The sequence below is a fragment of the Myripristis murdjan genome, chromosome 11 (assembly GCF_902150065.1).
Source record: "Myripristis murdjan chromosome 11, fMyrMur1.1, whole genome shotgun sequence".
In the NCBI taxonomy this organism is placed as follows: domain Eukaryota; kingdom Metazoa; phylum Chordata; class Actinopteri; order Holocentriformes; family Holocentridae; genus Myripristis; species Myripristis murdjan.
In genome coordinates this window covers 6,156,776-6,170,960 of record NC_043990.1, presented here as the reverse complement: position 1 = coordinate 6,170,960, position 14,185 = coordinate 6,156,776, and the positions used below count along the sequence as shown (strand labels likewise).

The 14,185-nt window shown below is 47.4% G+C and overlaps 1 protein-coding gene across 1 annotated transcript in view; it reads right to left on the bottom strand.

Annotated features, from left to right (window-relative positions):
* Nucleotides 1-593: 593 nt before the first annotated feature.
* Nucleotides 594-14,185, bottom strand: part of LOC115367961 (BOLA class I histocompatibility antigen, alpha chain BL3-6-like) — a 55,372-nt gene continuing 41,780 nt past the window's right edge. The window contains exons 4-7 of the mRNA XM_030063901.1: nt 1,508-1,621; nt 1,218-1,235; nt 1,008-1,068; nt 594-693 (exon numbers count right to left, since the gene is read on the bottom strand). Of these exons, the coding sequence (XP_029919761.1) occupies nt 1,013-1,068; nt 1,218-1,235; nt 1,508-1,621 (188 nt within the window). The 3' untranslated portion in view covers nt 594-693; nt 1,008-1,012. The remainder of the gene's footprint in view (nt 694-1,007; nt 1,069-1,217; nt 1,236-1,507; nt 1,622-14,185) is intronic.

Below are 14,185 nucleotides of genomic sequence, written 5' to 3'. Positions count from 1 at the left end.
ATCAAACCCATATTCTGTACAGTGCACTCGCAAAGGGGATGTCATACAAAACCTCTCCCCACACACACACACACACACACACACACACACTTCAAACTGGAATGTCGTAAAACAAATCAAATCCCAAATGAGCCAGACCAAATAAGAGCCACAGAATAAAGCAGTCAAATAAAAGATAAAAGCAGCTCCAGAAAAACAAGAGGAAAGTGTAACGCTGTGCAAGGAAATACAGTTTACAAAACTGGATTTCATGTCAAATTCATCTTTACCCAATTTTACATCTATACACAACATCTGATGAGTGTTGCTCACTGAACAACAAAACCCACTTCACCAGATAAAAAAAACTTAAAGGCTTCATTAAAGTAAAGGGATGCAACTTTCTGAAATTATTAGAGGGTTGCAGCTGTTTCCCTCGACGGAAGGAAGTAAATCTGCATTTGATAGTAAACACAATATAGTCCAGAGACAAGGACAGAGCCTGAATACAGTGTACATGATGAATGAATGCAATTTTAACTCATTTGTTTTGTCCTAAAACTTTCTCAAATATCATTTTTCAATAAAACAAGCTCAGTTAATGTGCATTTTGGATTTAATTTAGTGCACATGTTCTCTAAGAAAGAAAAATATATTTTGATGCCTTGATGACTTCCTGGAATCCACCACCCGTCTTATCTTCACTGATTCTCCCTGTCAGGACAGAGGAACAGACAGGCTCGGTAAAATATTCAGATTCATCTGTTTGCTTTCAGTTATCATGAGATATTAGGATCTGTGTCTGAAGCGGTGATGCAATCTGCTTTTTTCCACATAAGAAACAGGATAAAAACTTTGATCATGATGGTTGTTTGAATTTGAAATATGAACTTCATGTGATCCTAAAGTCTAAAGTGTGTTTTCACACCACAGGAATCCATTATTTAGGGAAGAAAGAAAGAATATCTTGTTATATATCTGTGGATGTGCTGCCTGTTCAGGAGTCTGGTACATGATGAGGTACTCACTGTGCTCAGTTAAGAGGTGCAGCTTCGACAGATGAAGCCGAACCGTCCGAACTGTCCGAAGCTACAAAAACAACACAAAGTCAGATGATTTCATTTGAAATGAACAAAGTGAGGAACAGAACTGGTCATGAACGATTACTGCTGAGTGATTATGAGTGTCTGTCCTTCTGATTAAAAAAAAACTATCGGTCACTAGAGCAGAATACTTACTTTTCGCTCTTTGAAACCCTGAAATACAAAGAAGAAATTACAGTATTAGACAATTACGAACAATTTAAAATTTATATTTAAACAGGACAACATTGTCTATTATGTGCATCACTATTACTAGATATGACAAATGCATTCTGAAGATTTTACATTTCATGGAGTTTACATTACCAGAAGCACCAGACACATAATTTTAGGTTACAGAAGACAAACAGTACTCAAAGTGTCACAGGCAGGTGTGTTAACAATTAAAATCTGAATTGTGTTGAAGAAAGAAACTCTTCTCTCACCATTGTTTCTCTTTTTCCAGATGATGACTGCAGTGATGCAGATCGCCAGGGCCAGCAGGCCGACAACAGCTCCAACAACAGCACCAGTGGGAAACTCTGAGGGAGAACCTGGAGCTAAAATCAGATCAGATTATGTTTATTTGTTAGTATTTCATGTTTAGAGAGGATGTCATATGAAAAGGAGATGTTGAATGTGTTTTAGTGAGCTGACCAACACTTGTGGTTCTCTATCGTCTCGAGACTATCTCTCCACTCCGTTACATATTCCATATGTACGGGGATATGATCCTCCTGCTTGTCAGGGTACTTGGATAATTCTTTAAGACACACCGGCTTGCCCGGCCACGCCCTATTGCGTAGCTATAAAGCGCCAGCGCTGGCGTGCGATCACTGATTGTTTGATCTCCACTCAGTCAGGGTGCAGACAATTCGTGTGTGTTCGAAAGATTCGTGTGTGACTGTGTGGTTACAGCTTGAATCCGCTTACCTGGTGTAAGTTCGGGCGTCTGTCTACGGGCAGCCCCCATGGATGCTGTTGTCCACATAAAAGTTTCTTTCTGTCCAGCTTCGGCTGTGATTTCCCTTACCGACGTATTGCTTGCGGGCTCGTGAGCTGACGCGCTGAGTGGGACCATACCTGTCAACATTTAAGTAGTAAAATCCGGGAGATTTTTGTGGCTGCGGGGGGGGGGGGGGGGGGGGGGGGGGGGGGGGTATCGTTATAGTTCAAATACATTCATCATGTCTTCCATTTAACTAAAAAACATTTTTGTTCCTTTTAATCAGACATGGGGTGTTTATTAAATATATATATAAATATATATAAATATATATAAACCGACTTTTGTTTATCCGCGGTTGCAGCAGCACAACGGACAGTAACACAGACAACATGGTTGATTATTGATTGCGCAACACGGCCATTCGCCGGTAATCACACTGCGCACATTAAACAGTTTTGCAGAGGCAGGAGGAAAGTTGCATGATTTACGTCCGCGCACTGCGTGCGTGACCGTGCATGTGCTCGTGTATGCGCCCGTACCGCGCTGAAGCACACCCCCTCCAACCGTGCCAGAGCAGAGGAAGTGTACTGTATTCAAGCACGGAACGGAGCGATCACACCAGACGGGGTATTATTATTATTTTTAATAAATGCAGGTTAAATACGGGAAATTTACGGGAAAATACTAATACGGGAGGGGGCCGGGAAAGGAGGGTAAAATACGGGAAAATCCCGGCCAAAACGGGATACTTGACAGGTATGAGTGGGACCCGTGTTGAGTGCAGACTCTGTCGGCTAACAGCGGTGAAACATATATTCCAGTCTGGTCGAGTCGGAAGCTATCTGACTCCCAGCGGAGGTGGCTGTGTCCCTTACCGGCGTATTGCTCGCGGCTCGTGAGCTAACGCGCTCGGTGGATACACGCCCGGTGCTGACTGTTTGGTCCGGTGCGCTCTCCCCAACGTATTGCTCGCGGCTCGTGAGCTAACGCGCTCGGTGGATACACGCCCGGTGCTGACTGTTGGTCCGGTGCTCGCTCCCCAACGTATTGCTCGCGGCTCGTGAGCTAACGCGCTCGGTGGATACACGCCCGGTGCTCTCTCCCCAACGTATTGCTCGCGGCTCGTGATCTAACGCGCTCGGTGGATACACGCCTGGTGCTGACTGTTGGTCCGGTGCGCTCTCCCCAACGTATTGCTCGCGGCTCGTGAGCTAACGCGCTCGGTGGATACACGCCTGGTCCTGACTGTTGGTCCGGTGCTCTCTCCCCAACGTATTGCTCGCGGCTCGTGAGCTAACGCGCTCGGTGGATACACGCCTGGTGCTGACTGTTGGTCCGGTGCGCTCTCCCCAACGTATTGCTCGCGGCTCGTGAGCTAACGCGCTCGGTGGATACACGCCTGGTGCTGACTGTTGGTCCGGTGCGCTCTCCCCAACGTATTGCTCGCGGCTCGTGAGCTAACGCGCTCGGTGGATACACGCCTGGTGCTGACTGTTGGTCCGGTGCGCTCTCCCCAACGTATTGCTCGCGGCTCGTGAGCTAACGCGCTCGGTGGATACACGCCCGGTGCTGACTGTTTGGTCCGGTGCTCTCTCCCCAACGTATTGCTCGCGGCTCGTGAGCTAACGCGTTCGGCGGTGAGGTACTGACTGTGTCAGCTGCAGTGTTGGTCGTCTGAGGGTCGGCCCAGAGCCGACGCTCCGGCTCCCGGCTCTGGCGGTGTCCCCTTGCCGGCGTATTGCTCGCGGCTCGCGAGCTAACGCGCTCGGTGGATACACGCCTGGTGCTGACTGTTGGTCCGGTGCTCTCTCCCCAACGTATTGCTCGCGGTGTCGTGAGCTGACGCGCTGAGTGGGACCCGTGCTGAGCGCAGACTCTGTCGGCTAACAGCAGTGAAGCAGACATAATCCAGCCTGGTCGAGTCGGACGCGAAAAAAAAAAAAAAAAAAAAAAAAAAGCCGACTCCCAGCTGAGGTGGTGAGCGCAGACTCTGTCGGGGACGACTGCTCTCCAGATAGCTTGGTCGGCGGTTAGACAGCCAGAATGCCCCTGTAGCATATTGCTCGCGGTTGCCAGCTAACGGCTCAGGGGTTAAACTTAGTCCGTGTTGGGCGCAGACTGTGTCGGCTCCAGCGGACCTCTACTGCTCTCTCGCTCTCTCTCTCTCTCTCTCTCGCCCAGTTAAGCATTACCTCATCTCTCCCGATTCAAAATAAAATATATAAATGAGTGTGCGGCGGACGTGGCCGGCCGGCACACAAAGTAAACTCCACAAGTTAGCAACAGTTGCTACAGGCTGGCAATAAACAGGAAGTGGAGCGCTTCCGGGTTGCCGCTGGCCTCTGTTCCCCCAAGTATGGCAAGCCAAGAGGGACTTTGCCGTCTGGGTTGTGGGGTTGCCATGCCCCTAGAGGATGGGCATGATAGTTGCGTGCTATGTTGGGACATCAGCATGCAATTTTACCTAGGGAGGATCCTCAGTCGTGCATGGACTGTTTTATATTGCCTGCACGTACTAGAGAAGCCCGCTGCCCATTTTTTGCAGCAAGGCGGTCAGGGTCTCATCTATGTGAGGAACCTGAAAGGAAAACTGGGAGAATGGCTGGAGCTGCAGAGGGGAGAGTGGAAGGTTCAGGGACCTGGCAGACTTCCCTGCCTCCCCTTACTCTTCGGCCTACAGTGGTCCAACCTCAAATTAGCCCTTTTCCTCCCCCTACTTCAGAGTTAGAGGTGGAGGAAGAGGAGGGAGGGGAGGAAGACGCAGATGTGGAAACTGTCTTTCCTCCGATGACTATGACTTAGCCTGTGCACAACGACGGCGGGTGGCACCCCAAAAGGCGAGTTAGCTTGCCACCTTGGGGGGATTATTAGCAGGGCGGCCAGGGCTCTGGACGTTGCCCTGCCTGAAAACCTTATGGCCACCTCCTCTAGGCTTGAGGAAGAGGTGAAGCCTCCCAGTGGATCAAGCCCTTACTCCACTGGTTTCTCCCTCCAGCTCTATTCTTGGCAAAGCCACCTGCTCTAGCAAGAATTGCAGGGTTATGGATGGCCTCCTTGCTAAGCTGCACAGAGCTATGGCTGTACAGACCCGGTTGGCTGATACAGGAGCCATTCTGTTCCTTTACCTTCGCCACCTGTCCCGTCAGGTGCAGGAAGGTTCTGGGGATTCCGGTACAGCGGTGGAGCTTCAGACGGCTTCCTCTGCCTCTCCTCTGTGATGAAAGAGCAGGCAGAGGCAGCAGGCAATGCTCTGTCATCCTTCTGGGTGGTTAGACGTCACCTTTGGCGGTCTCAATCCCAGCTTCAGCAGTCAGATAGAGACTGCCTTCTTAAAGTGCCGGCGGAACCCTGACAGAAAAAAAAAAAAAAAAAAGAGGTTTCCTCCTGGCGTATTGCTCGCGGCTCGTGAGCTAATGCGCTCGGTGGATGCACGCCCGGTGCTGACTGGTTGGTCCGGCGCTCTCTCCCCAACGTATTGCTCGCGGCTCGTGAGCTAACGCGCTCGGTGGATACACGCCTGGTGCCGACTGTTTGGTCCGGTGCTCTCTCCCCAACGTATTGCTCGCGGCTCGTGAGCTAACGCGCTCGGTGGATACACGCCCGGTGCTGACTGTTTGGCGGTGCCCTCTCCCCAACGTATTGCTCACGGCTCGTGAGCTAACGCGTTCGGCGGTGAGGTACCGACTGTGTCAGCTGCAGTGTTGGTCGTCCGGCCCAGAGCCGACGCTCCGGCCCATGGTGCAAGTTGTTCCCCTTGCCCTCCTGCACATGCGGCCTGTACAAAGGTGTCCGCTGAGTTTAGGCTTATGTCCCCAGACCAAGGTGGTGGTGTCTCGGAGGCTTCACAGAGCACTCTGCTGGCGGGGGGTCCCAGCCAACATGAGCAAGGGGAGTGCTCTAGGGCCAGCTCGTGTTCACAGACACATCCCCATGGGTTGGGGCGCCGTCCATGAGGGCTGTGGCATCAATGGCATTTGGACCGGACATTGGGTGAGCCAACACATAAATGTCCTGGAGCTGAGAGCGGTTCTTCTCGCCCTGCGACAATTCCTGCCGAGACTGAGAGATCACCATGTCATTGTCAGGACCGACAGCACAGTGACAGCCGCTTACATCAACAGGCGGGGGGGCTTGGCTCCCCCTCCCTATGCAAGCTGGCAACCATCCTGTGGCAGTAGGTTCACCCACTCTTCCTCTCGCTCAGAGCTATGCATGTACCGGGGCCGTTGAACTCGGCGGCAGACATCATGTTGAGAAGGGGTCCCCACCCAGGGGAATGGAGACTCCACCCTCAGGTGATCGAGGAGTTATGGTGTCGCTTCGGCAAGGCGGAGGTCGTCTTCTCCCTCAAGAACGACTATCCTCCTCTGGGGTGAATGCTCTAGCGCATCCATGGCCCCAGGTTCTGCTCTGCCTCCCCTCCCTTCACTCTTCTCCAGCCCCTCCTCCAAAGAGTTCAGGCGGAACGGGTGAGGCGGATATTGGTGGCTCCCCTTTGGCCCCACATGCCAGGGTTTTCAGCGATTCTGCCTCTGTCGGACGGGCCGCCATGGGAGCTTCCGCCCCGGAGAGACCTGCTGTCTCAAGCGAGCGGGACCCTGTCCATCGCTTCCAGCGGGGCTCAGATCGGTGGCTTGGCCGCTGAGAGGGACCGGCTCCTGGCTTTAGGGTTGCCAGGGCCTGTGGTGAAGACAATGCAGGAAGCCCGGGCACCATCCGCAAGGGCTGCTTATGCATATCGTTGGCAGGTGTTTTCCACCTGGTGCGGAGCTCATCAGGTGGACCCCTACCTAGCCACAGACCAGGAAATCCTGTCATTCTTGCAGTCCCAGCTTGAGGCGCAGAAGTCTGCCGTTGCCCTGCGTGGGATGGTGGCAGCAATCAAGGCAGTTCGTATTGGTGAATACGCACTGAGTGAGGATAGCTGCTCCTTGATTTCCCGGTCTCCTAGAGGTGCCAAGAGGCTTACAGTGCGCAGCACTGGCCCTTCAGTTCCACCTTGGGACTTGGATGTCGTCCTTGGTGCGCTTCAACACTCCCCCTTTGAGCCCCTTGGGGAGGTTGAATTGAAATGGCTCTCTTTGAAAACAGTATTTCTGCTTGCTGTGACTTCGGCCAGAAGGGTAAGCGAGCTCCATGCATTGTCAGTACATCCTGTCTGAGTTCCACCTGTCCCAGTCAGTGGAGCTGCGGTCTCTCTCCTCTCCTGGAGCAGACCAGGAGGTTGAGCAGCACCAGTCTGTTCTATGCCCCGTCAGGGCCTTGACAGAATACATGCAGCGCACTCAGGCCTTCAGGAGGACTGATGAGCTTTCATCTGCTTCGACTCCGGGCATCTGGGCAGGCCTGTGTCGAAATCTAGGCTGTCGCACCGGGTTGTGGACACTATTCGACAGGCTTATGTACCTTCGGGTGTGTCTGTCCCATCTGGGGTCAGGGCACACTCGACTCGAGGGGTGGCCACCTCATGGGCCTTGTGGAGAGGAGCCTCTCTTGCTGATATTTGCACAGCAGCCACGTGGTCATCCCAGTCTACCTTTTCCAGGTTCTACCGACTGAATGTAGCCGCCAGCCCCCCCTTCGGGGAGCGGGTGCTGGGCGTGAGTCGTCGGTAGACAACTTCTTGACTTGTCTCCTATTCAGCTTAGCGTCTTGCAGGCTGATTGAGTGGCCGCTCCGTTCATGGGGTCGAGCCCTTGCATCTTGCGGGGCTCTCGCCTATGCTCCTTGGGTCAGTCTTGCGGACTTCCCTAGCAGCCCTCCTACCTCTCAGGCTTGGCCTTAGCATTTTGCAGGGCCTCGACCTGGTTGGTATGTAAAGCTGGTGTGTGGGATTGTGGGCTGCACCGTCTCCTCGCGGGGTGTCTTAAAGAGTTACCCCGTACATATGGAATATGTAACGGAGTGGAGAGATAGTCTCGAGACGATAGAGAACGTACGGTTACGTTGTAACCTTTGTTCTCTGAGTGAAGAGACTATCTCTCCAGCTCTTAGGCCGCTCGGAGACACGTTTCGATCAAACTATCAGTGATCGCACGCCAGCGCTGGCGCTTTATAGCTACGCAATAGGGCGTGGCCGGGCAAGCCGGTGTGTCTTAAAGAATTATCCAAGTACCCTGACAAGCAGGAGGATCATATCCCCGTACATATGGAATATGTAACGGAGTGGAGAGATAGTCTCTTCACTCAGAGAACAAAGGTTACAACGTAACCGTACGTTACCTTTACTGCTGTCAAAGTTAAAAACTGTCTGGTTGTCTGAATGCTTTCATTGTAAAAAAAAAAAAAAAAAAAAAAAAAAAAAAGATATGGAATAGAAATTTACCCACACAGAGAAATAAACTATGCCACCATAAGGGAACATATATGAACCACATACAGTCCATACAAACTGCAGTGCAAGAGAAAACATAACCTGGGATTTGTAATAGATGCCATATATGAATTATTTTTAAATGCCAGAGAAAGTAAAAACATCAACAAGACTAATAAAATCTAAATTGCCCTGGATTACTGAATTAAACTAAATGACAACAAAATGATAAAGAGAGAAATAATCCAGCACAGAACAACCAAAAGAAAACTCATGAACTACAAGTCAAGTAGACGAGACGTGTCTTTCCCACCTCCATCACGTTTGATCTCAGTCCTGCCCAGTTGGTCTTGATCACTTTTGGGTCCAGTTTGGTGACGATGTCCTCGTTGACACCAGAGAGCTGAAACACACAGCTGTACTTCCACCAGTCTTCAGCTTTGACTGATGAAACGTTCAGGTCAACGCTCTTCTGGAAGGTTCCATCGTGGTTGTGGAGGATCTCTCCGTGGTCCACCTCCTCATGAACCTCCTCTCCGTCTCTCCTCCAGAACAACATGATTTTGTTGGGGTAGAAACCTGAAGCGTGGCAGGTCACTGGAGAGGAGGGAGTCTTCTGGAGGAGAGACACTGAGGGAAGCTCTGGAGAGAGAGGGAGAGGGAGAGAGAGAGAGAGAGAGAGGGAGAGAGAGAGCAACAATAGAAGGGAGGAAAAAAAGTGGAAGACAGGAATAAAGCCGATAGTGCCGTTAACATAACGCTAGAGTCAGAACGGACAAGCAGTGATGTTACTCTAACCTGAGTCAAAACATTTATTATTCCAGTGCGCACACGTCACGAAGACCTTACAGGCAGGTTTCCAGAATGTCAGGCACATTAACAATGCACATTCACATACATCAGGTCAGGTGAGTCTACCTGTTCTCAGCAGAGTGCTCCTCCCATAGTCCACATACTTCTTCAGCCAATCAACACACTCCTGGGTGTAGTAGTGCCTCTGACGGGCTATCATAGCTCTGTCTTGATCCCACTTGTGTTTTGTGAAGACAGCCTGTGGTGTTGGAGCGATCCATGTCATTGTGTTCATGTCCAACACTATAAAGTCTTCTCCATCATAACCAAACTGCTTAAAAGAACGAGTGTCTCCAGTGTCATCGTCCCATTCACAGCCGTACATCAACTGGTAGGTGTGGACACCTGAGAGAGAAACAGAGACAGAGTCTGCAGTAAATCAGAGTGAGATCTGATGAAGGAAGCAGCTTCATATGAGATTCAGGAACACACACATACACACACACGCACGCACACACACAGAGACACACAGTATGATCTAATCTAATGGAGGTAAAAATTATATAATCGTTGATTATTATGGGACAGACAGAAACACTGAATCGGAAAATTAGACTAACATCCAGTAGTCTTAATATTAGTAGTGTCTGTGTGTGTGTGTGTGTGTGTGTTGAGCCTGTGTGTTTCAGTCAGGTGTGTGAAGAAATAAGTTATCAAACAGCTGAAACTGTGAAAACGACACCTTTTTGATGGATGAAGGCTGGCCTGTGTGTGTGTGTGTGTGTGTGTGCGCGCGCGCTACATATCAGTCAGCTGATCTTAACACTGACGCCTGAGTGAAAATGTGTTCAAACTGTTTTAATGATGTTAGTGAACATCACAGGGAGTTAAAATAGTAAAAAACAAAACCTGCAGAGCTTTGACTTTAAAGAGCTTTGTCCAGAGTTTATTCTCAACACAAAAGGAAAAAGAAAACTCAGTTCTGTTTTATTTCCAGTTTGGTGTGACCGTTTTGAAGGTCTAATCCAGCCACGGCTCTGTCTGAGGCGAGGTTTGGGCTCCACTCGTCACCACAGCTACACTAGAAGGGACAAAGCAGCCAACAGAGAGCCGACATGCTGAAGTCTGTCCACTGGCTCTGAAACGTCAAAGGAAAACACCAAGCAGAGCTCACAGGGCTCCATGAGGCAGATGTTCACTGGGAACTGACGGCTCTGAAGGTTTTTCAAATCACATCCTGAAGAGGCTCTTCACCTCCAAACTGTCCAAACCACAACAACTGAGCCGAGGAAAGGGCGGCCTGTGTCGGCTGCTGCTGGGACAAACACTAACACACACTGCTGTCAGAGCAGCACTGCTGTGACAAACACCACAGTCAGTCACATCACTGAAAACGTGTCAGAATGACTGTTTGAAACTAAAACTCACAGGAAATGAGATTTGCTCTCAGCGCCTGAAAAGTGATGATGAAGTGGAAGAAAGTGTGTCGAGTGTCAGAGAGAAGAAGCCGAGTGGGATCCTGAGCAGGTTCAGGCTCAGTGAACACAGTCTGGACACAGGAAGGAGGGAGCAGAGGACAAAAACTGTCTCCTAACAAACCAACATGTGACGACTGGATGACAGCTGAGGGGGCGGAGCCAGAGGCCGACTTCCTCTTTCACTGTCAACTAAATACAAAATATAAGAACAACTAATTTTATTCTGTTTAAAATACAAATCCTGAACGGGACCAGCTACCTGCTAACAGTTACATGAGCTGTGTGTGTGTGTGTGTGTGTGTGTGTGTGTGTGTGTCACTCCTACCACTTCCTTTCACAATAAAAGCTCTGAACATGTCCACTGTGTATTACTGATCATTACAAACTCAATGAAACAGCTTTTCTGTATTTATACCTATGCTGATTTATTAGGGCTGATGTGGGGGGAAAAAAAGATTTTATTGGGAATTATATCTTTCATCATAACTTTAATTTGAACAGGAAAACATTAAAATGACGATAATGTGATTTTTTTTTTCTGGGATCTGTACCAGACAAACATGTTTTCTTACATCTGAGAAATATGATTTGTAGTCCAAACTTTATTTACAACAATGTTTTGTCACACATTTGACCTTTAACACCAAACTGCAGCTCCTGTCATTTGGATATGACACTTGGCCATGTTGTGATTTTGATCATGTTTTGATTGTTCATTCAGTGCTGATATTTATATGTATATAAAGTATTATGTGCAGTAATGAGAGCTTTGTTGTTGTTTCTTCATGAAGAGCTGTTACTGCACACACACACACACACACACACACACACGCCGACGAGTCGACACAGCCTCACTCACTGTGTTTGTTGTTTTAATGAAGAAAACACTGATTTTAATTGTGTTTCATCTGTTTTTAGTTTGTTTAGAGAAAAACAAGAAAAATCTATTTTTAAAAAAAATCTAGATTACAGTTTTTTTCGAATGCTTACACACTAAGAACATACTCTTAAACCAATGTGACAAAACTTGAAGTCATTGGAACTAAACCTTAAACACAGCTGTGTTTATGGAAAAACTGAAATACTGTAATTCACATGCAGTATTACACAGAAAAACTCAAAGGAGTTGAAAAAAATACAGAAAACAATTTATATGCCCCTTTTTTGTAGGTGCATACTGACTGATTGGTGGAAAGGGTAGTGATGCAGGTGCACTAGTGATTTCATAGAGATGCAGGTGCAAAAGAGTGTGAAAAATGTGTGAATCCAATGAAAAGGTATGAACACATTTGCAAAAGAAAACTTCTGCTGTGGTTTGGAGGTGAAGATGACGACAAAGTGGATCCCAGTTTCATTATACTGGAAAAAGTGATTGAAAAAACTGTACTGTAAAGTACAATATACTGTATACTGTGTACAGTTGACAGAGTTGACACCTTTCTTATTTATTTTTATTTTTTGGTTATTTTGGAAACAGCTGTTACTGTGAAAAGATGCTTAATTTCTGTTTTGAGCTTTGCAGAATTCTTAATATATAGAAATAAATGAAAAGCAGTAAAAACTGCAGTGTTTTGTGTTAAGTATATTGTGTTGCTTGCTGCTGTGAAAGTGTGTTCATATTATAGAAATGTGTATCCTTTTGTTATCAGAGTTGCATTTTGACAAAGGATTTTTAAGTTTTGATGACTGAGTTTCAGTTTGCCATAAATGTGTATGGTTTATTTCCAGGTGTTGTGTCTTATTTGCGTTGTGTTTAGAGTTTTGGAACAGTGAGCAAAGCATTTGTAAAATGAGTTCAAGCAATCAAAAAAAACTGTAAAAATATTAATCGAGAAAAGTTTGGAAAAAAAAATTACTATTCTATTTTTTGGCCATGCTGCTCACCCGTAGGTGTGTGTGTGTGTGTGTGTGTGTGTGTGTGTGTGTGTGTGTTTGTATGTAAAATTACATGTCAGAGGATGATTTCTGTGTGTGTGTGTGTGTGTGTGTGTGAGAGAGAGACAACAAAAAGACAAAAATTGTGTGACAAAATGTGTGTGTGTGTGTGTGTGAGTGAGAGAGAGTTAAAAGTTCTGTGACAAAATGTATGTGTGTGTGTGTGTGTGTGTGTGTGTGTGTGAGAGAGAGAGAGAGAGAGAGAGAGAGAGAGAGAGAGAGAGAGAAATTGTGATGGTGTGTGTGTGAAAGAGAGTGAGAGATAAAGAAATTGTGATGACGTGTGTGTGTGTGTAAAAAAAATAATGTGTGTGTGCATGAGAAAGAGAGCAAAAAAAGAGGTGTGTGTAACAAACGGAGAGTGTGTCTTTCTATGTAAATTTGTCTGAGAGGATTGTGTGTGTGTGTGATGTGTGTGTGTGTGTATGTGTGTGTACGTGTGTGTGTGTGTGTGTGAGATAGAGAGAGAGAAAGAGAGAGAGAAAAATTGTGTGTGAGTCAGAGAAAGTTAAAAGTTGTGCGACAGAATGTGTGTTTATGTGTGAGTGTGTGTGAGATAGGGATGGCGAAAATGGAAATTTTTCTTGGTCGACCACCGGGCCTCATTAATCGGTTTATTTCGGTTAACCAAGAATATTATTTGATTGTCTGTAAACCTTAAAAGAATAACTGCAACAAACAATAGTTTCAGTCATTCTTAAAGTTTCTGAATATCACAAGCGGTCACGGAGAAATCGTTATGTAAAGTAGGCATGCCGAATCCTGTCGGTGTCGACATCGCCGGGTTAAATAACAAACTGCTGTGTTTGTTTCTATCATAACAAAACGCCAACATTTGTAATAATGGTAGGTCATTAAACCATCCCAAACCAACTGGGAAATCAAACTGATGTTTGCATTCAATGTCTGCGAGATCTCATCTTCTTCACGCCCTTTCTATGCTTTCTGGCACACTCGACTCGCGAGACCTCCTTACGAGTGAACGTCTCGCGAGCATATGCTCGTGAGGGGCAGGTGTGTGGCATGTACCAGTGCACACTGGGTAATGTAGTATAGCCAAATCACAAGGCGAGACATAGAGCAAGACAGGGTACTATGGGCTCACGAGAAGTCCCAGTACACCGTAAAAACTCCCGGTACGCTACAGGCTAAAACTGAGACGTGCCAGTACTCCGTACCGGTGCGTACCAGCCCACTTAAAGCATCATAATTCTGTTCGAAGTGAACGAACGCACGTCACATTCCAGGTTGACTCAACTTCTTTTTAACCGACAAGATTATTCGGTTAAAGTTCAAAGAGTCAACAACCGGTCAAACGGCCACCGGTTAGCATCCCTAGTGTGAGAGTGTGTGTGTGTGTGTGAGTGTGTGTGTGTAGGGGTGGGCGATATGAAAAAAATCTTCTATCACGATATGGACCATTTTATATCACGATAACGACAGACCACGATATACCACGTTATAGTTTTTCATAGAATAACTTGAAAACGTACATCCTACTACAGAAACTGCTGACTTTTCTCACTTTATTTGGAAGTGACGTTAAACAAAACTGTCACAAATGAGACGGCTGCACAGGAGGGCAACAATATAAAATAAACAGCAGAGGCAGAGAGGAAGATCAACCACAGCCTCCACATTTTTGCACAAATGTACT